At 31.1% G+C, this 27,466-nt stretch overlaps 2 protein-coding genes across 2 annotated transcripts in view; both read right to left on the bottom strand.

The window, feature by feature from the left end:
• LOC106784122 (myosin heavy chain, striated muscle-like) overlaps nucleotides 1–1,407 on the bottom strand; it is a 5,282-nt gene extending 3,875 nt beyond the window's left edge. The window contains exons 1-3 of the mRNA XM_014743280.1: nucleotides 1,290–1,407; nucleotides 818–982; nucleotides 2–679 (exon numbers count right to left, since the gene is read on the bottom strand). Coding sequence (XP_014598766.1) covers nucleotides 2–679; nucleotides 818–981 — 842 coding nt within the window. The 5' untranslated portion in view covers nucleotide 982; nucleotides 1,290–1,407. The remainder of the gene's footprint in view (nucleotide 1; nucleotides 680–817; nucleotides 983–1,289) is intronic.
• A 1,337-nt stretch (nucleotides 1,408–2,744) lies between these two features.
• Nucleotides 2,745–21,764, bottom strand: LOC106784182 (MOXD1 homolog 1). The gene is made up of 10 exons (XM_014743455.1): nucleotides 20,285–21,764; nucleotides 7,596–7,748; nucleotides 7,034–7,207; nucleotides 6,863–6,949; nucleotides 5,959–6,148; nucleotides 5,601–5,866; nucleotides 5,099–5,517; nucleotides 4,805–5,004; nucleotides 4,261–4,391; nucleotides 2,745–4,175 (listed from the first exon to the last, which is right to left on the bottom strand). Exons 1-10 carry the CDS (start codon nucleotides 21,371–21,373, stop codon nucleotides 4,011–4,013), a joined length of 2,874 nt encoding a protein of 957 aa, XP_014598941.1. The 5' UTR covers nucleotides 21,374–21,764; the 3' UTR covers nucleotides 2,745–4,010.
• Between the last annotated feature and the right edge of the window lie 5,702 nt (nucleotides 21,765–27,466).

The raw sequence follows: 27,466 nt of genomic DNA, 5'->3' as shown, positions 1-27,466 counted from the left end.
GCTTGATCTACGTTGACGATTAAGATTATCTAGTCGTGAACTCCTACGTTCTGCATCGTCGTTCAATCGATGTTCGCGATTATGATTATCTACTCGAGAACTTTTACGTTCTGCATCTGCATTCAATCGACGTTCGCGATTTAAAGCATCTATTCGGGAATTTCTACGTTCTATGTCTATATTTAATTGACGTCTACTGTTGAAAGTTTCAAGTTCTGTTCCAAATTTCGATCGTCGGTCCGAAATACTGTTTCGAGAATTTCTATGTTCGTTTATACGTCGTTCTTTCATTAATCGTCTTTCCGAATCATCGATTCTGAATTTTCGTTGTTCTACAGATTTCAATCCTCGATTTTGAATTCTTTCTGAATTAGGTGAATTTCGGTAAGATAGTCCAACGTTCTCGATTTGTGAGTTGATTCGTTCCAAAGAACGCGAGAATTTTTTCATTGGATAAGAAGAACTGTCCGAAACTCGTCGTTCGTTTATCGTTCTGTGTCTTTTTTCCGAAAGATCGTTTCTGTTGATACTCAATTCTGTTGATCTCTTATCGATTCGAACGACATCCGTACTGTCACTCTTCCGTTTATTAATTTTCAAGTCGAAATTTTGTTTTTCTGGAAGATCAAGACAGACCGAGGATTTCGCGAAAATATTCAAATTTGGGCAAACGTCCACGCTGAAAATTTTATACGTTATTTTAATTACGTTAATAGAAACAATAGAGTACTTCTTATTTGTATTTTTTTTGTAGAACTGTTTTGTTATAAAGAAAATCGAATTGAATATAATGTCATAGTAACGAATTGATATATACTCATGAGGGGCACGATGAAGAAGTTCAGGACTGGTCAAGCTTCCGGCTTGTCCTTCTCTATCCCTAGCTACTAAACCAAAAGTCACACATGCCAGTGATACTAGCAGTAAACCAATGTACTGCCAGGATCGCACGGGTAAGACCACGTGCCTTGTACGCCTCATTCTAAGATAAGAAATATTATTTTGTTCTTAATTATATGAATACCAAAATTAAAGATGAATATTATATTTATTACGGTGATTGCAAAATATCTTAAACAAAAAAAAGTATAACATTTAATCTATTTTTCTTTTTCAATAAATATTTTATCAAATTCTATTAGATATTACAAAGTAAAATAGTAGTATAAAAAATAGATGATATTATACGAAAAAATTTGTATTTCTCCGTACGATTAGAACTTTTATTTTTAATTGTGAGTGAAATAGTAAAATAAAAGATAGACAGCAGTCGAAAAATATGTATTTACCTGTACTATTAGTACTTTTATGATGACCAAGATTCTTATTCTTGTTTCTTTGGAGAAGAAAATGTTGTAACTTGGAAGATGTTCTTCCTCTGAGCTCTGGAGAACTGCTGATGCTGGTACTCCCGGGGTTGCTCCTTTTATACAGATAGGATACGCACTGTAAATTCAATGAAAATACAATTTCGTGCTTATCAGCTCTAGCCACATGGGACTCCGTGCAACAGGGTGCGAATAATTGTGAGGGTGGCTAATGTTACGAATGGAGAGATTGAGAAACTCGTCCAGTATTGGTTAACCAGGTAGAAAATTACTAGCCGTTATCTACACTATATATTTCGATATTGCAAACTCGCTAAGAATCTTCTCTGCGTGGGTGTTTTTACGTCAATCTGTCTTTAAGATATTTTTTTTCCAAAGATTTCGATTATCGACTGCACATGGATTATTATTTTCTTTTTCTTTTCTAATTTTCTTTTTCTTTTCTAATTTTCTTTTCTTTTTCTCGATGTTTCATTTCGGAATTTTGATTGTTACCAGAGGAATAATTTAAATATCAGCTTTCATTTTGTTTTATGATTAGGAATCTAAGAACTATGATATCTGTGTTGATTAGTATACATTTTGTAAATTTTTTATCGATTATCCGAATTAATTGGGAAACATATTCTTTCCGATAATTACTTTTTCATATATCATGCCTAAATGGGAGCCCTGATGAACCCCAGAAGTTACTACTATTTTTCTAGAGAATAAATCATTAAATTGTATAATTTGAGTTCTAGAGGATAAACCATTGGTCATCCAAGAAAATAAACACTTACTAAGTCCAAGCAGTTGAAGTTTATCTAATAATATAATAGTATTCAATTAAATTGGTGATGGTGGACTTACTAGCAATAAATCCATGCGCTGCTGAGATATAATAATATTTTTGAATATGAAAGATAGTTTTAGTATAGATGAAATAATACCATCGTCATATATAATTTAAAAATCTAGATTATTTTTATCTATGCTCATCCATTATTAAATTCAATAATATTCAACTTATGTTATATTTTAAAACCAATCTTTTTGTTTTATTACTTATCGTATTAATGAAATTTAGACGTATCAAATTTCTTCTAAATTTTTAAGATGCAATAACTTTTAACTGAATAAACAAATATCATAACTATTTTTTAATTTAAAGTTATGCAATCCTAAAGCCATCTATTAGGAAAAGACGAAGAAACTTTTTATTCAAGTCAATAATTATTTACAGAATGAATATAAAAGTGTGGATGAATGAGGAAAATATATTCAAACTGTTTTTTTTTGTTCGTATTTATTATCATTTTATACAAAACACGCACTAAAGTATAAAATAGGAGTGTACTGCGTACAATTTATCATAAATACATTAAATCGTGTATTTACATTATTTTATATTATATTATATTATATTATATTATATATATATTTTTTTTTATATTCGCGTATGTATATATGTACGTAAACATATTTAGTTCAATCGACGAAGATTTATCAAAATTCATCGATTCAATTAAGAAATATGCCAACAAACATGGAACTCAATATTTCTCGCGTAACATCGTGTACAAGATACTAATTTACAAGCTTGTACTCATCTCCATGTAATATAGTAATAAATTTGTGGACAGTAGCCAGTGCATAATCTAAAAAGTTACCTTTGGCCTCTATAATTACAAGAGATACTCAAAATTGTGGCCATTAGCTTCCAGACATGTGTGGAAAATGTGTTTATATATAATATTAAAAAATATTTATACAAATTAGTGTTTCTTTAAGTGTGTATATACTTTTTTGATAAATTCTGTACATTGTCGTATCATTTATTATTTAACAACCATAACAATTGTTATCATTTAGTAGTGTAACCTAATTATTGTAGACTTTAATTATTTGAATGTAATACATCAGGTAAATGAGATAATTTAACAATAAGTATTCTTCCTGTTTATTCCTTGTTCTTTCATTTAATTTGAGTATCAGTTTATTTCTTTTCAATATTCCAGCCCTAACAAAATGCTATTATACGTTCTCAAATAAACCATAAGTAGCATATTTTCAATAATTTGTAACAAAATAACTATGAAGCAACGGCAAAAATATGAATAAGTTCTCAGTTGGATTAAGCATATCCCAAATGTATTAGTTTAATTGTTCTTTTACTACATATAGAAATATGCGCTAACAATTATGCAACGATATATCATCGTTGATGCTTTTCGCAAGTGTAGCAAACAATGATATGTCTTTGTTTGATATTAGAAGGGTTGAATATAAAAAGTTTACTATTGATCAAAAATACTTTGATAGTAAAATTTTAAAAAACTCCTTGAAATAAAGTTAATCGCTTTGGCCATTGAACGGCTCATGCATTAAAAAGATTAGGCAACTTATTTGCACGTTGGTCATTTACACAGCTAATAAATTTGACAAAATATAGCCGTTTTGATCTTTATCCCTGTCTTCTTTGTCTTTCCTTTTTTTTTTTATCTATTTCCCTCTATCATGTTGAAGCGGGAATATTCGTGATCGTAGTCAACATAATATTCGATAATCTTCGACCTGTTTCGAATGGTCGAGGCTAACGAGGAATCGAATATCACGTATATAAATTTGTTCGCAATAAATAATAAATTTTCACTGATATACAAATTTATACGATATATAAATTTTTGTCAATATTTTTTTTTAGAAAACGAAAGTCCTAATATTTATAACCATAACTAACATAATGACGAAACTGGAATTAGTTTTGGATGATTTGTTAGATGAAGACATTTTCTGCTCACTACAGACAGTTTCGTTTTCTTCCGGTAATGCCGTATAATTTGGGAACGCTTGAATATTTGCCGGCTGAAAAATACAATTAATTTTTGTTAAAAATAAACCTTAATATATTATTCCAAATATATATTGTATATATATTTCGAGCTCTTACCAGTGCCAATTTATCGTCCCTTTTCCTACAAAATGTCATATGTCTACCATGATAAAGACTTCTCTCGATCGATCTGGCAATTAGTTCATCGGTCAAGGGTAAAGCAAGTATGTGTTCTGCTAAAGTTCGACCTAAAAAATAAAATATAAAATAAAAATACATATAATATATTAACAAATTAGTTTTTGAGATAAAAGAAATTATGTTTATTTTTGCAGTATTTTTGTTTTTTTCTAAATAGATCATACATTAAAACTGGAGATACACATTTTATAATAAAAAACAAAATATTGTAATTCTATTATAATAAACCAACATAAATTTTTGTTCTTTTTTCGGTAAAACGATTTTTGGAATATCCTATATATGGGTGTTTCCACAGATAATGCGACTAATTTATTTATGTATAAAATATTATAATATTGGAACATACTATACTTATAGTATGTAGATTATAATTATAAAATTTAAAAAGAAATTTCAATAGAACCAAATATTGCTTCAGGAGTTTCAATTCGTTCTTACTTTTATTATATTAATTTACCTCTAAATTCTTCAGGTTCTTCGATAATAAGATGGGAAAAGACGTTATCATTTTCTTGTTCTTCTGAATATTCTCTCATTGCTTTCAACGCTGACTTTGCTTCTCTGATAATTTCCTCGTCGATTTGTTCGCTAGGTTTCGTTGCAGGATAAACTGGAAGTTGTTGTCTAGCTGTAGAAGGTAAACTCACCGGATCGGCTCTATAAATAAAATGTAATAAAGAAATATAATAAGAGAAATGAAAATTGTGTTATATATATAAAATATAATAATATTAATGTTATTATATTTTACCCAGCAGTGAGAAAAAGTTTTTCTAAATGATCCATGGTGACACCTTTGAAGCTATTTACAGCAAGCGCTTTGAAAAAATCTTTCACGGGTGTCATACTATAACAAGCTGCTAATGGTGTTCTCGGATAATGTATCACGAAGGCTAAACACATTTCTTGCGAAGCAGCATAACCTCCTATTGTTGGTCTTGTTCTGTCCAATGTTCTATAAACACATTCAGCTACCAATTCGTCACCTGGTAAAATTTTCACTTCTTTCTCCAAAGTGTGTGATTGTTGGTAATCGAAATCAAAATGATTGTCCTCTACTATTCTAGGAAGTTCTTTTCCTTTACGAATATGTTTTAAACTTAATCGACGACCAGCTAAATGAGAATGTAGTACTACCGATACAACGTTTACACCGTCTTCGGGAAACATCTGTGTGATAAAAGTTCAATAAAATGAGTACACGTATCAATGATTTTGTTCAATGATAGTTCGACCATTTCATTGATGTTTACCGTGTTTGTGCAATGTGGTGTACAATATCCAGCTGTAGCAAATTCTTTTTGTTTCGGAGGTACCAAATGAAGTGGACTAACTGCTACACCAGCTACGAGGATACCTGCTTCTTGAGCGCGGAGTTTTGGTGTTAAATGAATTCGTACTCCACTGCTATCTATTACTTTTTTTAAATGAGGATTATTATAATGTACTTCTAACATATAATAAGAACCCTCTTGATGTTCAGCTATGGGAATTCCCACGTGTTCTGGAAGCCATTCTCCTAAAACGATATACAATTTTGATTTTATCATTCTATCATATCATTATTTATTATTACATCTAAATGATATTTGAAATTAATGAGTTTTCTACCTCTGCTACCACGAGCCCAAGCCAAGACAGGCTGCAAACAGGATTCCCATTCACGTGGCATCGTGGGACTGTAACAAGGTGCACCAACGATTCTAGCATGCTGACCGAGAATCGGTGAAGTTGAAGCACACTCGTACACTATCACGTGATGAACCAAGTCCTCGTTTGCTTTTTCCACCAGAGGCGTATACTAAATATATAGTATAGATAATATTAATTAATATTATATATATGATATATGTACCGAGATAATTATAACACTGGATTAATTAATTAATTAATTAAGACAAAAAATTAGAATAAATGATTTTTTGATTTATTTTATATCACAAATATATTTATATTATAAAATAAATCACAAAAAATCAATTTTTCATAATAACCTGCACATTTATGAAGAATAAAAAATATAAGAAATACGGAAAAACTTGAAAATTATTCTAATTTCGATCTTAACAATCGAGACACGTTTTATAGAAAAGAATGAATTTTGTATTCTTCTATTTTCGAAAAAAGTATCGATGCAAGTCAATGAGCATTTTGGACAACGCAGTGACATCATCTACTCTTTTTTTTATTCTGAGCAACGTCTATAGACATGCGACGTCCGACACGAATGACCGTGATTCGTGAAAGACATACGTAATGAAGCCCAACCTTTTGCATTCCTTCGCAGTTTTGATCATTGACATGCGAGTTTATTTAGAAAAAATACGGTACCCATTTCTTTAGATAAAAAGTTCGATAGAAGTGAAACGTTATCGTATAAACTCTGTGCATAAAATCTTGCAAAAAGTGTACGTATGTGTGTAATAAAGTACCAATGTGTCTATTTACAATTAGAATATAGTAAAAATGAATATTTTTATCTTAAAAGGGATTTAAGTATTCATCATGTACTCACCCCAATCATATGATGCTTTTTAGTTAGAGATGGTGCTTTAAAGATTTTACACCAATACACGGTGTCCATCGAGTCGGATACCATAAACTATAATATGCAAAAGCACAAATAAGTATTCCTTTTAAAAACTTGGAAAAGATCAATCCAAAATTAATATTGTTATATTTTTACCTGATTTAATTTGACATCCCAATGTCTGGTATCATGCATTTCTTGAGGTGGAGCATGAGGCGATGGAGTTCTGAGTCGTAACGCTCTTCCACCACGTTTGTCTCCGTGCCAACTTGCCGTGTTCAATTCTGGATCGTTCTCGTGTAAAGCCCATAAGACTCTTACGGTATCGCCCTATAATATTTTATTGTTGATTCGTTATTGTAAACAAATGTAATATTAATGTAATATGTTCCCCACAAATATTATTAATCAAATACTTTTATTTGTAAAATTTAAATTATACTTATATAATTATAGTATAATAATTGACATTTGTATATGTTTATAATATAATTGTCAATTTAAATATTAACAAATTTCAGATATGAAATAATAATTAATATGTATATTAAACGTGAACTTCATTGATTCATGTAATAACCAACTAAAGTATGAAATAAGGCATAATTATATACTTTTAAAACGGTAATATATGAATTTATGAAAGAGGAGTAGTTAAAGTATAAAATTGAAATTGGATTCGTGTTGATCAGATCCGATTGAAGTATTTAATACACACCGTAAGCTGATGATCTTGCGGATCGCAAGTTTGCCAATTCCTAACGAAAGTGACGCTCGTGTGAGTGTCATTTTGGTAACCCTCGAGAACACGAACATCTTGAGAAGTGTCCGTAATAGGTGCTGCATTGGATTCCTCTATACCGTGCGAATCCTAAATGAAAACGGATAAAAGTCGATTTATTTCCAAATATCTTCATTCGTGATACATATTGAACTAATTAACAAATTTTTTAAATCGAATTGGTTAAACGCCAAATGTTTTTATGCTTCTGCATCGTATTATTTTTTTTTTACTTTACCCAACATACACTTTCTCTTTTGATACTACCAGACCAAGATAGCAATGTACCTACTTTTAATTGCAATTTTTCTGTGTGTGTCGTGTGTAAGTAATTAATAATTAAAAAAAAGTTTATTAAAATTGTTATTAAACATAAGCATAATATATGAAAGTCATATAAGAGAATATGTGATAATAAATTTAGATATAATATTCTTATTTTTAATTAAATATTATTAGAAGCTACAAGAACAGTAAGAAAAATAGGGGCCTCAAGGCGTTTGGGTCCGTTGGATTCGTAAATAGTATAGATGCTTGTCGAGTTAGAGGATAAGAGAAGGGAGACGCTATAGTACGCAGAACCGTAGCGAAGGGTCCGAAGGGAAATCCTCTTCCTGTTCGTAATGAATCCAAATAATTGCTTTACCGTCGTCATGCCCAACGAGTACAGCAGTAGTTTTTAACGAGCACGTGCAAGAAGGAAACAGTCTTGAGAATCATCGAAGTAAAACGATGGAATATGCGAACATTGTCAATTTGTATACGACAACACATTTAAAGTTACTTATACTGAAAAATATCCTACTCTCTCTCTCGTTTAAATAAGAGAATTTCTTAATTATCTGATTCAATTTTTTTTTCGTTTCTAAAAATATATCACGTAACTAACTAATATCTAACTAGTGTATATTTTTTTGTTAAAACTTCATAATTATGGTGAAATTACTAACATAAAAAGAAATCTTGAATTTTATATATGATATATATTAATAATACAAAAGAGTCTTAATCTGTGTATTTGTCATTTCCTAAAAACTTCTACTATTTTAATCAAATTTAACATACCAATTTAAATAAATTATAAATTTATATATGTGTCTGTATTGACGGTCTTCCTAATGTCTTTTTGGATTTCTTCCATTTTTAAATAAAAAATAAAATAAAAATTATTATTAAAATATGTTAGAGAGATAGTCTTGTGAAAAAATTCCTAGGTGTACGTAAAATTTAAAAAAAAGAATAGTATGCATATAAATATTAAATTATTATCGTTGAGAAAATAAATATTTATCTGTTCGTTTTTTTTTTAACGTAGGACGAGTGATGAAAGAAATATAAATAAAAAGATAAAACTCTCACGATAAATTAAAAAGAATCTTTCATTGCAATCGATCTCATTATTTCACGTAGTTCAAGTTCGTTCTCACGAGTAGTTATCTCAAGAATATTCTCATAGAACGCGGATATTCTCATAGTCTTGTAGGATAATTAGTAAAATGTCGAGAATAAAAAAAAGACGTTTGGCGATTAAGTCTGGGATACTTCCGGCGATAAGATAGTACAAAAATCGTTATCTCAACATCTCATAGAATAATTCTTTCATTTTGATGAATCTTACATTCGGTTCACGCAATTTTTTAACTTTTATTATGTTTTTTTAAGGATCGATTATTATCTTGAAATTTTACATAATTCTGACAACTTTTACTTTAAAGCACTCTATAGTTATGTTTCGTATAATAATATATAAGGAGAAATAAAAAAGAATTTCTTTCTTGCTCATTAAAGCGTGACATGTTTTAAGTGACGATAATAATCACGAAGTTACCAAGAAAATAAAACGTGTCATATAATCGTTTTCACATATAATAATTATTATTATTAGTTTAATATGTGTATTATACATACATATCTAGAGACACATTCATAAACTCAGTCAGGACAGATTTTTAAAGTTCATGCTCGAGCAATTAGGTTAAAGCATGTAATTGAGAGGTTTGTTGAACGTGAGAAATATTCTGTCGTTGATTATATCAACAAAATTTTCTATTCTTCACTTATATATAATTTATGTTAATATAATATATACCTATTTAAACATATTTATAAAAATTGTTTTAAGTTTTCAAATCTATGTATATATTAAGAAATAAAAATCAATGATTTTGAGAATACGATTTCTTCCTAATTGTAAATGAAAAATTATATATAACATATACACATTACTATTTATAAATTATATTCTTGATATCATTACCATTTAACAATTTTAAATCGATCAAAGTATATAAAAATAGATTAATATAAACGTATAATATTAATTATTATCTTATCAAATCCGTATGAAAATAAATCGCGTATTCGGATTATAGTTTGTCAATGTTCACGAAAGAAGCCTCCCTGGAGTTCCCGCAGGATAACAGGGAAGGCTTTTATTTCTCTCTAAGGACCTCCCTCCGTTACCAGCTGCTGTTCTGCCAGGTGGTAAAAAGAAGCGGCACTGCCAGGAAAAAGAGATTCCGAGATAGACGGAGATAGACGGAGATAAACGACGATGACGACGACGACGAGAGTAGAGAAAGAAAGAAAGAAAGAGACAGAGATAGGGACAGAGGCAGAGGCAGAGAGAGAGAGAGAGAGAGAGAGAAAAGGATAGAAGAAGATTGGTATATAGATTTTCGTTGTGTGTAGTCTGGGATGGAAAGAGAGAGATTGAGCCAAGCGAGAAAAAGTAAACCGAAGTAGGAGGACGAAAGGACGAAGAAAAGAAAAAGAAGAAGAAGGTGCTTTGGCGTCAGAGAAAGAGAGAGAAAGAGAGAGAAAGAGAGAGAAAGAGAGAGAGAGAGTGAACTACGTTCAAAACACCTGGCAAGCATCGTCCTCTCAGTGGCGCCTCATGAGAAGAATTTCTTCTTTTTCTTCGGGATCTGGACCCATGGGAACCGCCTTGAATCTCACTGAACAAGGTCCAGTGTTTCTTTTTTTTTTTTGCACGACTTATACCTATCGATCGAAAAGTTTACCACGACGTTACTATATTTATATGTTTTATATACGATAGAGAGATACGCTATCTTTTATTTACATTTATGAAGAATACACATGTAATTTTAATTTCAGTCTACAAACACATGGGAGTAACGTTAAGTATCTGATTTTTATTGATACTGTGCAAATTATGGAAAATTTCTGATGTTACATTCTGAAAAGTAGGATGGTAGGATTGTAAAAATGGTATGAGTAACTGGTAAGATGAAGAAGAAGAAGAAGATATTGAGAAGAAAAAGATCGGATGGGTAGTTTCCACGAACCAGTTTGCAGTAACAATATAGCGACTGGCATTGGTGTTAATTTGCCTCCGTTTTCGAGCTCCAAATTGGAAGGTAGGCCAACGAAAGAGACCAGTTCGCACGTGTTCTTATGTTAGTTAATAGCGTTTGTCGTAAAGTTGAAAAAGAAAATATAGAGATTGCTGTAAATATGTGAGTAGATCTTGAAATTTAGCAATGGTAAAACAGTTTTCAAACTCATATATTCGGTCGAACAGTTTCAAATCTTTCTTTAAAGTCTCTTCGTGTTTTTCTTTTGTCGATCAATAACCCCCTAAAATGGGATACAATAGCTCGGGTTCGTGTGAACCACGGTTTATACCCTTTTTCTTTTCAAGTAGTCCCTTTCTTTTTACTTTATTTTATTTTCTTTTTCAGGCGATTCTGAATCCTGTTTAATTCTCAGAAGGCTACCGATATTTTTATCTCTCTTTCTAAGAAAATGTTTTTTCTAACAATTATATAATCAACACTGTTTCGATCTATAATTTCTTTAATAGTCTCTCCATTTTTATTGTCAAATTAAACTTGAAATGTTATTCTTATGTGAAAGTATAAATACGAAATTCCATTTAACGAGTTCAGATTCCACAATGCAGAATTTCCGAAAGTATGTCTTAGAAACACCACATTGGTGTTCTGCGGGAAGCACATTCTATTATTTCTATTTTTTATTATATAATTCAAATTTGAGAATAAGATGTTGTTTTAAAATTGAAGGATTTGTACAATTTTCTGTTGAAGAAAAAATTTAGGAAACGTTATCATAATGTATCATTATATACTATAGTGTATATATGATCATTTATAACATATATTGAAATTTATTTTTGGTAAGAGTACGAGGAAATACTCGTAAAATTATCTATTATGTTTGAATAAGTCGAGGGAATAATCGGATTACTGATGAGAAAAAATAACGTAGAATTTGGGATAGGGAGTAAGAAGAGAGAAAATTTAAAGAATGGAATGGGAATTTATTGGTAAGAAACGATCTCGTGAATATGATGCTTGCAAGTAAGTGTGTGCAAAGTTCTTCCGGACAAATGGCGTGTACCGATGTGAGGATATTTTATTTAGGCCCAGGTGGACCGGTTTCTTCGTGTGGAAATCGTAAATCATATACCCTGGATTATAATCCGCTATAGCGGACTGGATGTGTCTTCCCTCGAGGTATATACTTATAAATGTGCATTTAACTTCTCCGCCAACTTTGTAGATCGATAATATGAGAACTCGTACCGATCTATTATGATACCAATATTAGCTACTTCATGTTATCTTTATGCTTCGTTAATCAAATCACGCTGAGATTGATGATCTGCGTTAAAGGAAGTAAATACTTATATTATAGATGAGAGAAATCTTATACAATTTTTGTATATATAAAATCATCGAACACTTTTGCATAACAGAATCATTTTTTTACGTATAACCAATAATCATACCAGTTATTCTAATCGATAGAAGTTGATTTGTTGAATATTTTGGATAGTCTTCAATAGGAAGATATCCTATATATTGGATGAATATTTTTAAATTCTTTTGCTAAATATTTGAAATAAATGATTAGTATTTATAATAATGACGATTAATATTTTTCATTTAAATATACGATTATTATATATCCTGTATTAATATATAACACTAATGTAATTATTTATACAAAACGAAGTATTCATATATACTGACTACGTATTTTATAATTACTGATCGAAAAAATAAAAAAAATAAAAACAATCTCGTATAAACTGTAAATAATTTTCTTAATACAATAATTGTATAAGAGACAAAATATTTCTCCAATCAAAAATGAGGATTTTTACATCAATTAAATCTTCTAGAAAATAATTATATTCAATTGTCACTAATCCACGTAATGAAATATCTGACCAATGAAACAAGAAAAGTAATAATGCAATAGAAACGAAAATTTGAATGAGAATGGAACGGAAGAAAGATAATGAGAAAACGTAATAAAAGAAAAAGAAAACAAACAACAACGGAATCAGCAATGAGGGAGGCTAGTGGAAAGGGTTTCTTTGAACCTCTCTGCGTATCCAATGATGCGTTCGTCCGTCTGTCCGCTGTCCGTTCCCCGTCCGTCTCTTTGGATTAGTCGTATTTCAGATTCACTTTGCGAAACGTCTTTTCCCGCTTGCAATAAATTACGATCGTAATCGTCTCTAAGGATCATGTATGCGCAAGTTACACCGGCTGCTTGCCGTTTCCCTCGATAGCAGAAGACTATCAGGAACAAAAGGTGCCTGATAAAATCCCTATCCTACTTTTCTAGTTCACCTATTCTCAGTGCGACTCTTCTCTAGAATTCTCTATGATTTCAAAAGTGTATTCTTTCATCGAAATAAAAGACAAGTTAATAATTCATAATAATATATATATAAAATAATAATTATATATCTTACTTTTCTATTTAAAAATGAGATATGATATATTATTAATTAGAATGATATCCTAAGATATTATAATTCTATCCAAAATCACAAACTTGGAATCGAATTTGCTTTAGAATAAATGCAGTTAACATAAATATTTATATTATAAACATTTTTAATGATCTTAATCATAAGAATATGCTTGTAAAAGTTAACATAAATCTCTCGAAATGTCTCCAAAAATTGTTCTATGTTTTACAATGAGTGTTTCGAATGAATTTCATTTTGAGAAATAACATTTTCCTAATTATTTAATTTCTAATTTTTGTATTTCCTTAATACAATAGATTCTCGATTAAAAAAAAAAAAAAGGAAGAATAATAAAAATACGCGTAACACAAAGTATTCGATACAAAATAACCTTCGTGATAGGCGTTACCAAAGGGTTATACAGTTCATGGGCTAGAGGATCAGCTTTCCTCTTTCTGGCGTACGGCAAGGCCCGAAGATTCGCATAGTCGGGCCCCCCGTCGATGTCTGGAGGCCTTGATTGGATCCCTTCGGACCCAACTCGAGGCTCGGTATGCCCGACGGTCCTTCTCTCCCCCCCGGATCCCCTCTTTCTTTCTCTTTTCATTTCGCACAAGCTCACGGTACTCGTCTCCCATGGCGGGCATGAGTCCCTCGTACGCGAGGATTGAACGCGCGAGCGCAACTCTTTCGTGCCTGCCGGCGCGTGTTTTTTGCCTTTGAACTTCGAGCCTCTGTGTTGAATGCATGTATATATATATGTATGTCTATATACAATATATACATATATATATATATACTTTTCAAAGAAATATTAGAGATTGCAATGCTATAAATTGTACAACTTTGCTATTTCTTTGAAAAGTTTTGGTAAATATTTTTTATACTAAAAGTGAATAGATTTTAATGAAACTTATATWAAATTAAAGTACACTCTTTTGTCTACGCGTAGAATACCATATCGAGTTATAAATTTAGCATGTAAAGTTCAGGAAATGTGAGTGAATTCAATGCTGTAAATTGTGCATCTTTGCAATTTCTATGAAAAGTTTTGGTCAATATTTTTTATACTAAAAGTAAATAGATTTTAATAAAACTTATAAAACTATAAAACTTTTATATAAACACTTTTAGTATAAAAAATATTAACCAAAACTTGTCAAAGAAATTGCAAAGATGCACAATTTACAGCATTGTAATCTCTGATATATATTGTATATTCGCGATGTTCTAAGCATATATGTATACATAATACATATATACATGTTATCTTGGTATAATACGTGTAGCTATACCTTCCTTAGCGACCAGAACAGGTACGCGAGTAGAACGGTATTTGTCAAGTAACGAAGAAGAAGACGAAGACACCGTACTCCCTCACCGTTCAAAGAATCTTATCTCATTCATTCATTTTCTCTTTCTATTAGTCCGATATCTTAAAAGTCATTACAACTTGTAAAAGAATGTTTTTCTCATCTGCATATATATTATAGATTTCATAATAAATATCGTTCGCGCGTATGTATTGGATTAACCAATAATAATGTTGGAATCTGTAATAGTTTATATATATAAATATAAGCAACATTGTATGGTCATTGAAAATTTCGACAATATATTCATAAGTCAACCTAAAATAAAAGTTTCAGAAACTAATATACATATATGTATATGTATATTTTATAAATTATAATATTATTTATTTTATACTAACAATAAGATCGTTACATATATGACTTGCACACCTTTTATAAATATTAATTTAACGATTTTTCGCGCAAATCTCTTAATTTTTATTTCATTGTAGGAAGATTTATAATTCGTCAGAAGAACGAAAAACAGAATACGTGAATCGATCGTATACCAAAGAAATGTGAAAAAAGATAGGTGGATGGATGATGGGATGGGAGAAAGCCTTTTTCTCTTTTTTTTTCTCTCTCTCTCTCTTCTTTATACGTATATATATTTCTTTCTTTCTTTCTTTCTCTTGCCTCCACCCCCCTCCCCGCCAGTTCCACGGACGGAACGTAAATTTATCACGACGTTATCTCGCTCGTTGGAACGACGTTCGTTAATTTTATCCCAGCCTTTCAGGCCGGTGTATGTCCCCCTCCTCGACCTTACCACCACCACCTTCTTTCTCTCTTTCCCTCTGGATACTCCGCCTGTTGCGCATTCTGTACCTTTTCTTTCTATTTTTTGTCTTCTTTTTATTTGTTTAGTCGGTAAGAGACAAGGACCAGGTAAATCGAGGATGGAAATTCCGTGAGACTCGAAAATGGCGTCCATTCGTTGATAAAAATCGTCTATCCTTTCGATGCGTATTGTAATGGTTTTAACAGTAAACATTGCGCAGTATTCATCAATGTGAACTTTCGATTAGGGGTATGATTAAAGTCCTGAGTGAGAGAGGAAATGATCATGGGATAATGTTTAACGTAGCAATAAGTCTCGCGATAGTTTCTCCGTAATAGCTATAAATTTAATTAAGATTAAGAATTCGGAGAAGTTGATCCGAAACAGGTTCTGCTTCTTCGAGTTTGTCGTTTGCCTGTCGCCTCTTGTTCTTCTATTTCTTTCTCTTTTTCCGTAGTAGGTACTGTCAGCCCTTCGTTATAGAATATCAATTAAAAATCTATCTTTCTCGTCCGTTATTTTCTTCAAAGAGACATATAACTATCAACTCTATTTCTACAATATCTACATTTATTTCTTCAAAACTTTCTAATTATTGATATTTTATTACAGAATATATTATACACGTTCTATGAAACATTTCAAATTAAATGAATAATCCAAAATGTATAAACTGAAATGAGAAACACTATGGGAACATTTCTTATTTTACATTCGTGTATTAGAATTTTGAAAAAGCAACGGCAGTAAAAGGCCACGATGATGAGTCATCGGATTTTATAGCTCGATCATTAGGTTTGCGTTAATTAACGATCCTCTCATTAATATAAATCGGTCGTGTTGGCAAAGATGGCAGGTATGAGTCCTAATTACATCCCTTAGAAAAGTATTTCCGTTGTCGTTGAAAATATATTATATATACAAGAATGAGTTGAGTAAAGAACGATGCTTTAGAACTTTCGATGGATCTTTTGTTTTCTCTTCATGCTTGACGATTCTTCCTAGCGTACCTACTTACGTATAGTTCGCATACATACATACATACATAGAAGGTATATAAATATATATATATCCTGAAGTTCTCTCGACTTCGAATCCTCCGCAGTTCTCTCTTTCTTTGACCTCCCTTTTCTGCCTTGGCCGTCCTCTTAATCTTCCTTTAATTCTCTGGCTTCCTGTTTTTTTTATTTCCTTTTTCCACTGTTTCTTTCGTTCGTCCTCTTATGTTAGTCCTCATTCCACCTTTTCTCCCTCCTTCTTTCTTCTCTCTCCTTCTATTCGTTTTTCTTTTTCTTTCTTTTTTTAATCTTCACTGCTACCCTCTTTGTACTCCCTCCTCCTATCTTTCCTCCTGACTCCCTTTCTCTTTCTCTTTCTCTTTCTCTTTTTCTTTCTTTCTTTCGTTCGTTCGTTCGTTCGTTCGCCAGCTCGTTCGCCGACTCTTCCCTCGGTTAGACAGATCCACGCCGACAGGTTTCAAACTGTCTTCAACCGAAGGTGGACTCGCGAAGCAACGCTCGCCAATCCTTTTTCTTTCTTTTATCTTTGAAATGCGTGGCATTACGTTCAGAATTTCAAATTACTTACGGACGTATTCTCATAATAAACGATTTATACAAAGCCCGCCAAACAAAAAAAATGTATACGCACTTTATTCATGGCATATACAATAAATATATTAGCATCAACTAGTGACGTCTAAAACAGTGACAAAATGGCGACGTTAAGTTTGTCAATTGAGGAACTTGAGATCATTTTAAATTCCTATTTCAATTTGAGAATGTTGTTGAAATCCAACGACAATGGGAGACCTGTGAGTTTGGAATAGGACCATCAAATACGCTTGACAATTTCACGGATTCTTAATAAGTTCATGACATATGATACTTATGGGGAAAGATCCTAAAGAATGTCGTCTATCGCAGAAAACCGACTACACTGGCGGCTTTTAGAGTAGAAATTGAAAATGCATGTGCAGCAATCTTACTGAACACTTTAGCCAATGTTTCCTAAGCAGTAGTTTGTATAGTATACATAAATGTCTGAAAGCTAATGGCAACCACTTTGAATATCTCTTGTAATTGTGCTGGCCAATGATAACTTTTATTAATTTTCTCTCTCGGATGTTTGAATAAATTTAATATTTAAATAATTATACTAATTTCTTTATTTTTCAAAGATGTGTGTATATATATTTTTTGGATAAATACTGTATTTATATATAGGATACGTTGAATACGTTTTTTCTTAATTCTAATATTCTTTCACTCGATAAGATCAATTGGGCTGGCCAATAAATTCATACGGTTTTTGCCATATTATTTATTTATTATTAGAAAAAACCGTATAGACTCTTATATGCCAACCAAATGTATCATGAACTTTAAAATGATATTTCAACGATCTCAACTTTTAATTTGTTTTAATTTGATAGGAAGCAATCGTATCTACATGATGGTTTATCGGAGAAGAATGAAAGGATTTGACTATAGCTATTCTTGCACGTTCTTGCAGAAGCGATAGGGAAAATTCGATATCGATTAGAAGCGAGAAGGCAACAGGTTTAACCTACGCAAATTGATAGATCCTTGCTTTAACCGATGCTATACTATTAGAAAGTTTCATTTATACGCCTAACTAATCTCTACCGACCTTAGTCTATTTATCTTCGTTAGATGCACACTAGGAAAAATGCATCCTCGTTTATCTACATAAGAACGTGAACTAGGCAAAGTGGTTTCTGATTCTCAGACCTATACTATGTGTAAACCTCGCATTAGTATGCTGTGTGTGTGAGTAGGTATGTTAGATAAAACAAAGCGATGAATGCTTGGATGAGTGCGTATATTTATTCAAATAAAATCGTCTGCACGTTTCGTTGAAGGGTTTATCCTATACCTTTGTCACTAATTGTACAGTGTACGTGAGTGTACATACAGAAGTGAAAGAAGAAAATGTATCAACGAGTGAATTTGAGAGAAATTCATTGTAAGATGCGAATGAATAAATACTTTACAATAAAGAAAGTAAAAAAGAAATAATGGGGAAAAAAATCAAGTAAAAAACTTTTGCACCGCTACCCATTACTCTACCGAAGCAGAAAACAAATAAAAAAAGAATTTTTGGATGAAATGTCTATCACACTCTTATTTGTGTAAATAATTGAGCATTAACAAATTTTCACGTGTGCAATGTAAAGTCCTCGTGAACAAGTATGCAAAGTTTGAAAAAAATGCTGAGGTTGCATATGATAAAGGTGCCCTTGTAAATGCGCCTCTGTCGGAAACGTCAAAGATAAAGATGAAATTGAAATTAACATTGCGGGAGCACGAACCGTTTCATTTTTCACCGCTTAGCTTATCTTTTGCCGAGAAGAACCTGTTCCGTGAAAAAATAGACGATCCGTTGAAGATAGAAATCCGAGTGAGTCCGACTACGCGTCTTCCATCGTTTTGTTTAAAAAAAAAAAACAAAATGGTGATAACTATTGGTTTTTATTAAAAGTTACGATTAACGATCGATATCATTTACCTTTGATTTAGTATCAACTAGACGTGTTGAGCAGGAAAAAATATTTTAACTTATTAAATTTGAGAGACGGCTTTCACCAAATTAGAATGGCTCAAGATTCGATTAATTAAGTTATCATTCGTTAAGTCACAGGGGCAGTACAAATATGTCCGTATGCTGTTCAGTCATAAAACTACCCCTTTGAAATCTTCGAGACCTCGTCAACGCGATGTTAGATGAACCTTATTAAGATAGGAGATATTATAGCTTACATGGACGGACGACTTTCTCATTGCAACTCTAGATTTAGATTATCATTTTAAGATATTGAAGCGTAAGTTTAATTTATTCGTAAGTAACAAGAGACTTTCAAATGACTTTCTCATTGCAATTCTAAACTTACATTAGATTATTATTTTGAGATATTGAAGCTTATATGTTCATTTAACGAAATAATTATAGCGATAAATAATTAACTATAGTTTGAAAATAAAATCAAATAGCACATATATTTATTTTTGTAAACCTTCTAATTTATGAAAAGCGTAAATGTTTTATGTAATATAAGTTAATGCGTGAAATAACAATATGTACGTATTTTTCGATTAAAAAAAGAAACAATTGACATATAAAATGTAAATTTACATGCATCGTTTTCAAAGTACCATGACCAAGGTAACTCGAGTTACTCAATAAAAAGGTTAATATATTAAAGCCACCTTTAATATATTTTCTAGTTATTTTGGGACACCTTGTATATTGAGCATAATGTTACATTCACCATTATATAAAATGTGTGTTAAAATGGCCTGTTTCCACTCCGTTGATATTTTCACTCTCTAGGGCAATTCCCAGTTTACGATGTGCTCATTAACTGTATTTCATTTCTCAGAACTTAATTTCAATTACACATCACGTATTCGTCTAATTACTAGTATATATCGGTTTACGTTGCATTGAATGTAAGCAAGAATGGAAGTAAGTAAGTAAGTAAGTAAGTAAGTAAGTAAGTTAGTAAGGAAGGAGCAGCATAATGATCAAACATGAAAACCTACAAAAAATTATATGTAAGATCCTGAACCATATTCTTATTTAATAGTCTAGAAAAATCCGAACACAGATCGATTTAATATCGAATATCCGAGGAGGTTTTTTATTTCGGAACCTAGTCGGAGAATGTAAGGTCTATCGATCACTATAAATCAAAATGATAAAAAAAACTTACCAGAAGATTGACAGCTCCAGTATGATCGTCGACCCAAGCGAGAAGAATGTCAGCTCCTTTCATGTGACTCTTCTCGTTGAACCCAATACCAACGTAACCCAGCGTTCTCGCAGTAATTCTGAACGTGATCTTTTCCTCATCCGAAGGATCCCACTCGAGGATGACGTTACCATCCTCGTCGAGTCTTTCGTACCTCGGAAATATTCTCTCCTTTGTATTTCTCTTTGATCTGATCACATCAGCATCCTCGTTGGACGTGTAATAACTTTTGCCGTTGTAGAATTCTTTAGGTACCTTCTCGAAACCTGGAAAATATTTCTTTGGCACGCGACTCCATGGTTTCGGAGCTTTCTTATAGGTGGTCTCGCTGAAAACCGTAGAAGCCGAAGAAATTTTATCAGTTTCATCTTCATCGATGATTTCGATTTGTTCGGATGTCGAGTCCTTGTTTGTTATTTTTTTTTCGACAAATTTGCTATCCTCAATTACTTCAACGTTCTCGTTTTCTTTCAATTCATCCAAATTTGGTTGCATTTCTTCCAAACTATCGTTTAATTCCTCGATTTCTATATCCTCTTTAGTGCTGTTTGTATCAACTTTTGATTCATTCTCCGATAATTCTATTTCGAAAGATGCATCATTATTTTCATCGGCTATAGTCGTTGTCGTTGTTGTTGTTGTTGTTGCTGTTGTTGTTTCTTCTTCTTTTTCCGTATTCAATGAAATATTAATTTCTGTTGAATTTCTTATTAATTCGTATTGACTGGAATCTAAAGTTTCTTCTCTATCGTTCGGAAAATCGAGTCCGTCTTCTCCATACGGTATAAGCTCCTTGTTCCTTTGCTTCCAGTATTCTTCGTCGACGTCAAGACGTTGTTTTTTGAACATACTCTGAATTCTCAACAGTGGCTCGTCTTGTACGCTACGCTTTGACCTGCTTGAAAGATTTTTCGGATGATGCATTTTACTATACGCCTGCGTCCTCATTGTCTCATCCATGTGTTGAACATATAAGTCCAATAAATCACAATGAATCGTCCAGCATAGGCTAAATATAACAATTAATTGGAGTATCAACATTTTATCCATTTTCTACTACTTCTTCTTCTTCTTCTTCTTCTTTCAAATTTGTTGGATTTTATAGAATCATTTGATCGGTTTCTGTTTTCTCTCGTTTCACTCCTTATGATACTTTTTTCTTTTTTTTTTTTTTTCTGTTTTATTAATTTCAAAACATACTTTCAGATTTAAAATATTAATTTGTTAGGGTCATTTTAAAAGGTTTCAACTAAAATAACATCGCGAATTGTCGCGAACCCTTTCTTTATTTCAAAATTATCATCAAAAGTGTAAATCTTCAAACATTTTACGAGCACAAATGTTAACAAAAATTCATATCATTCGTAATTAAAACCTTTATCACTTATTCTTTCTTCGAAATTGAAGTAACGTTCTTTGATACATGTTGCACGAACGACAGTTGTGTCGGGACTAATTCAAACATGAGGTTACCCACGGTTGCCGCTCTCCCTGCAGATGCTCGCAGCTGCTTACCTGTCGTTCGTCCCCTTCTTCGGGCCCACTTCCAGGAACGTATTTTGCTTTCTGAATACCCACGAACACAACCCCTCTTATGATCTTTCTCGAAATTATAATTAAATATCCTAATATATTCAATATTTTTGTTAATTAAATATGTGCCTCTTAAATTAAATTGTTGTTCATAATATTTTACATTGTTTCAATTGTAATTTAATTTAATTTTTAATTTAATGTTCACAATTATATATACACACACAGACGCATATACCTGAATTCGCACAAATAAATATTCAATATGTTTATAAATTTATTAGAAAGTTTATGTTAAATTAAAATTGATATATATATATAACATATTTTGTTAAATATTTAAAAAAAAATAATAATTAAACATAATCGTTAAAAATATTAGCAATTAATTTGAGATAATATTTACAAATGATTATACTGATGATATAGATTTTAGAATGAGTGTAGAATAAACAGATGATTTAGCAAGCTTTGTCATCAGGGATTTTGAAGTTTTACTATTTTGAAAGAATTTATTTTATTTTAGCGGCAAAAGGAAGAATCCTTTGATATGAAAAAAGGAAATGCGTTATAAAGATCTGGCATCACTTCCTGCGGAAGCGTTTTTTTTTTGTAACGTGAGACTCACACATCGATGAGTAGTACTGTTCTAGTAAGAAACTGAGGGGCTGCAAAACTAACTGCGGCAGATGCGAGCCCTTGGCACGCGCCCTTCTATACCTCAGTGGTTCTCATTTGACACTGTGATATCTAAAAACAGTTCCATGTAAAGAAATTATTTCATTTTACATAGATATATTACTTAAATATTATTGAACTTTTGTTCTTAATATATTTTCATATATTTTTAAGTTAACAGGTAATAGTAGATTAATCTCCAATATGTCAATCTTTCGATCTTTTAACAAATGTTTTATTAAACGTTTTCTCATTTATATACATATCAATATTTGTAACGTTTAATCGTGTTATCTTCGTTTGGTCAGTAACTGTTTTAAAAATTTTATTATGCTTAAGCGTTTGCACGTGTTCGGAAGCCAACTGTATCGCGTTACTTCCTGTAACTGACATGGAAACATTATAGTTTATGTAGGAAGATTTAACGATCTTTATTTTTCCGCTAGTGCACTTGTTTCACTATCGATTCAAATATCGAAAAAAAGAACGATATCGATAATAAGATATTTAATTATTGTTCATTTTAAACTTTACGAAACAAAATTATTGTTATCTACAATTGCAGTCTTTAATTTTATTAGCTATACGTAATATTTATTTGTTTTCGAATATTAATGTAAAATATTAATCATCGATTCAAAGTATAACAATTAATTGTAAGTAACCGTTAATCCTTTATACTATTTTATTTATAATTTATTCGTAAGTGATAACAGTGTTACGACAAAGGTATAAATTACGTTTAAAGCCAATAATCGGTTAATTACGACGTGCAAGAAATACTTATTTAGAGGGTACCGATCGTTAAGCCGTTTTAATAAATAGCATTTAATAAGTCATAAATCGGATCATCGCTAGCAAGGACGACTTGTCCCGATCGAATTAATTGTCAGTCCGAAACCAGTTTTGCTCAAGGAATCGTCCACTAGCGATGCGAATTTAGTCTTCGTTCTAAAGGCTTCCTTCCTCCTTTCTTCGTCGAAATATTTTTTCATTCGAACTTAGAGCTCATGCAGGATCTCGCGAGTTAAGAACCACGTCGTCTTAGAAGATAATTCTAATTTACGGACAGAGTCGAAAAACGATAAAACGATTATCGTCTTCGTAAATATCGTTTGAAATAAAAAAAAAAACAAATAAAAAATAGAAAAAATTATTTTTGTCGTTTCATATATATATAATATATTATGTAGGTATATTACATTGTATGTGTACGGTGAATTTTGTTATGGCAAGAGCAGGAAGTTCGAAAATACAGAGTTTTCGTTGAATCTCCCTTTGTCTGATTCCGCTATTGTCACGAAAGGTTCTTCTATATTATAGTTATACCATTGTACCGAAAGGTAAGCATATACACGTAACCATCCACGAAGAACGCTCACCATCGCCATTTTCTTTTTCCCTCAAAGAGATATATCGAGAAATATATATTTCTATCTGTTTGGAAATCAATAAAAAGTGAATTTCTAACTGGAAAATCTTATAGAATTGATCAAATTTAAAATAGAAGGATAATCTTTGATTGATTATAACTCGGAAACAAAATGTTTCCGGTCTTATATTTATATCAAATTTTGTCCTTATTTCAATCATAAGAAATTCTGTAAAACTTAGCAGAAATTTACTGCAATATTTTGTACATTGTGTATTTTACGTATAGGAAAAATTAAGATATATGGTATTATATATACATATATACGTATAATATTATAATCATTTCTTTGACAGAATTTATAGTGAAAAAATAAAAAATCGTTGTAAATATAAGTAGTATATTGTATCCCTTATTGATTAACCATATCACGTAATTATATTCTCCATTATGGTTTAGAGAAACTTGGAAGGAGACAACATTGAAAAAGATTGAAGAAGATACTCGTATTCCTAACGTAAAGAATATTTCGAGAAGCTCAATCACGCACTGTTCTCATGAACGAGTCGTGAGGGCCTTTTAGTATTCAGCGAGATCGTTCATTGTCTTCTACGCAGCTTATTTATCAGAAGTCATGATATCAGTTCGGAAATCGCTTTGTCCTGGGAAATCCCAAAGTGTATAAAGAAATTAACGTATAAAGCATAATAATCGAAAGGTTCAGTCTCATTCATTTTATTTTGTTAATCTATTACTTTTTATAGTCCGACTTGATAGGATAATATGATAAGTTTTTATCCAGTTTGAACAGACGTCTACTTTAAAAAAAGAGAACGTAAACTTGTCAGACTTCATCTTTTCTCGGGTTTCCGTCACAAGATATTACCAACCCTCGAGTTTGAATCTGTAATGTAATTTGTCAAATCTTTACATGTAATTTGAAACAGATTTCAATATATCTTCGATAAAATATAAATTTAAAAATTGAATTTATTGAGTTTCTTGAAAAGTTCGTGCTGATTTTCATAGAAAAATTCAAACGCAATATTTTTATATTTTCATATAAAATATATTTAAGAGAATATATATCAAATATATATATATATATATATTACAAATTAGCATGGAACTTTTTCAAAATAATCTAATATAATATTATTAATTTTAAAAATATAACGAAAAGTTGCCATGACTTTCCGTAGTTAAATTTAACGCCTTCTTTTTACGTCGCTTAAAATAATCAAGTATCGCGGCACGTTCACCTGTCGTTCGATCTACACCTGCTACAAAATCTTGTTTTCTTTTTGAAGACATCTGCCTTTTTGAATTTTTAACTTACTCATCGCATTTATCGGATAATTAAATTTCAAGCCTTTTCAACCTGGATGATTCTTTGTATGACTGTAAAATGCGAAACAAATTCAAGACAAGAAAATTATTTTTGAGTCGAGTAAAAAGTTAAAAAATAAATGAATTTGTTTCGTTATTTTATTATCGAGGATGCTTAATGTATTATCATAATAAACGAAAATACACAAAATTTCTGTTATAACTGATATGAAAAGGAAATAACTTTCGGACGACTTATAGAATTCGATTCGTCAGCTTTGCGAACGGCTGACGTTGTAATTTTACTCGGAAACGTGATCCGGATTTTAATATAAGAAAGTCATTCTATTGTTCTTGGGTCAGAGGAAAGGTAGATCACGCTTAAATAAAACATCTCTGAGGTGAAACGAGATTTGGCAAAGAAAGATACTACGAGAGTAAGAAAAGCGAATGATAATTTTACTCTTGGTAGATTTTATTCGAGTCTTGTGCGTAGCGATACGTCTCTTATGTTTAGCGTACACACCTGAAGAACGTGCAGGCACGCGTGAACATTCTTAAATTGGTTTCAGGATTTCCGCGAATAAAATATACTTCTATTCCTTTTTTACTATTCCATTTTAAATTCTTCGAGTGTATACAAATCGAATAAAGATAAGTCGAATTTGGATTCTACACTTTGCGATGATATCAGAAATTTGAATATTATTTTTCAATATTTCATTCCAGTCATTTTTATTTCATTTTTATTTATATTGTCATTCATTAAAAGTTTCTTATCCCAACCTTTATTTGATATAATAGAACAAATTATTTGTATATTGTTTCTAATAAAATAATTTTATATAATATAGATATCACTTATTGTGATTGTAAGAATAACAATTAACAAAGAAAATTAGTGTTCTATTCAAATTGAATAATTTTCTTATTGTTTTTTTCACGAAACACGCGTTATTAACATTCGATAATTACTATCTAAATGTTGATAAGTTAGGAAGTAACTAATATCGATCTGTAATACATTTGCTTTTGATATTTAAATTTATCAGCGTATGAACGCTGACAAGGAACCTTAACAGCAGAAAAAAATGAATAAGTGCTCTCAATTGCACTCTATTTGCTCAACTTTATTACATCAAATATTTTTTATTTATCATTAATTAATTGAAAATAATTATTACACTTTGAATAATTATGAAATGGCGACGTCACGAGTGGGAGATATGTTATACGCATGCGCAACCACAAATTCAAGGTGCAAGCACACTTGGAAAAAAATGAAAGTAAAGTTGGTATACGTGCAGGGGATATATTTAAAGTTGATTTTCAAAGTAACAATCTATAATGTAGTGAAAAGAAATAAGTTATTCGTTTATAATGTATAAACAATAGGTAAATATTTTCATTTTTTTAAATTTTTTCTGCCGTTGCGGTTCTATGCCAACTATTTTGTGGTGAGGTAATATAGAAACTTACAAGTCCCCTTTTGTATCTACCCAGCATCATTTTTGTTACCATTGGAACCACCATTGGACGATAGTGTGTACTTAACGCGATGACGGTACAATACTATCAAAGAATACAATATTCTTATATTATATAATATAGTATATATAGTATAGTTATATTGTAAGAAAATTTATGTGATATTCTTATCGATGAAAATTTCCCCCTCCGAAGACACTACTGCACAGAAACGTTAAAACAAATTTACATTTATTCAAACAATTACATAAAAATTAAAAAAATGTAAAATCAAAACGTTATAATCTTAATTTCTATTTAATTTAATTAATATTTTCGTTATACACACATGCGCAACTCTTGAAAAGCTATATAAACAACTGTCGATGGAAAAAACTTTATTACGTGACAACGTCTCAGTCTAACAAAAGATTTCGAAGAGGAAGGTACATCAGCTGGTACATCCTCAATTTTACGTTACATTATACATTTTAATTAATTATTTAACAATTTTTTTAATACTTTGATACACTCTCTTTATATTTCACATTGTTTAAACATATATGTACGAGTATAAGCATTACATACTTATTAACATTTTTTAAATATTAAATGATTTCGATATGATACTCTTCTCGATGAAAATTTCCCCCTCCAAAGTCAGCACTGCACGGAAACGTTAAACCAAATTTACATTTATTTAAATAATTACATGAAAATTAAAAAATATAAAATCAGAACGTTATAATCTTAATTTCTATTTA

Source organism: Polistes canadensis, unplaced genomic scaffold (assembly GCF_001313835.1).
Source record: "Polistes canadensis isolate GaletaPanama2010 unplaced genomic scaffold, ASM131383v1 scaffold_31, whole genome shotgun sequence".
Taxonomy (NCBI): domain Eukaryota; kingdom Metazoa; phylum Arthropoda; class Insecta; order Hymenoptera; family Vespidae; genus Polistes; species Polistes canadensis.
The sequence above is the reverse complement of the archived record's forward strand: the minus strand, read 5'-3'. Positions and strand labels throughout refer to the sequence as shown.

Coding starts and splice junctions, on each gene's coding strand:
- LOC106784182 (XM_014743455.1), bottom strand. CDS start 21,373: ATGGATAAAATGTTGATACTCCAATTAATTGTTATATTTAGCCTATGC. Junction 6,149..6,862: donor AAAAGCATCATATGATTGGG/GTGAGTACATGA, acceptor CTATATATTTAG/TATACGCCTCTGGTGGAAAA. Junction 5,518..5,600: donor CACCACATTGCACAAACACG/GTAAACATCAAT, acceptor TTTATCACACAG/ATGTTTCCCGAAGACGGTGT.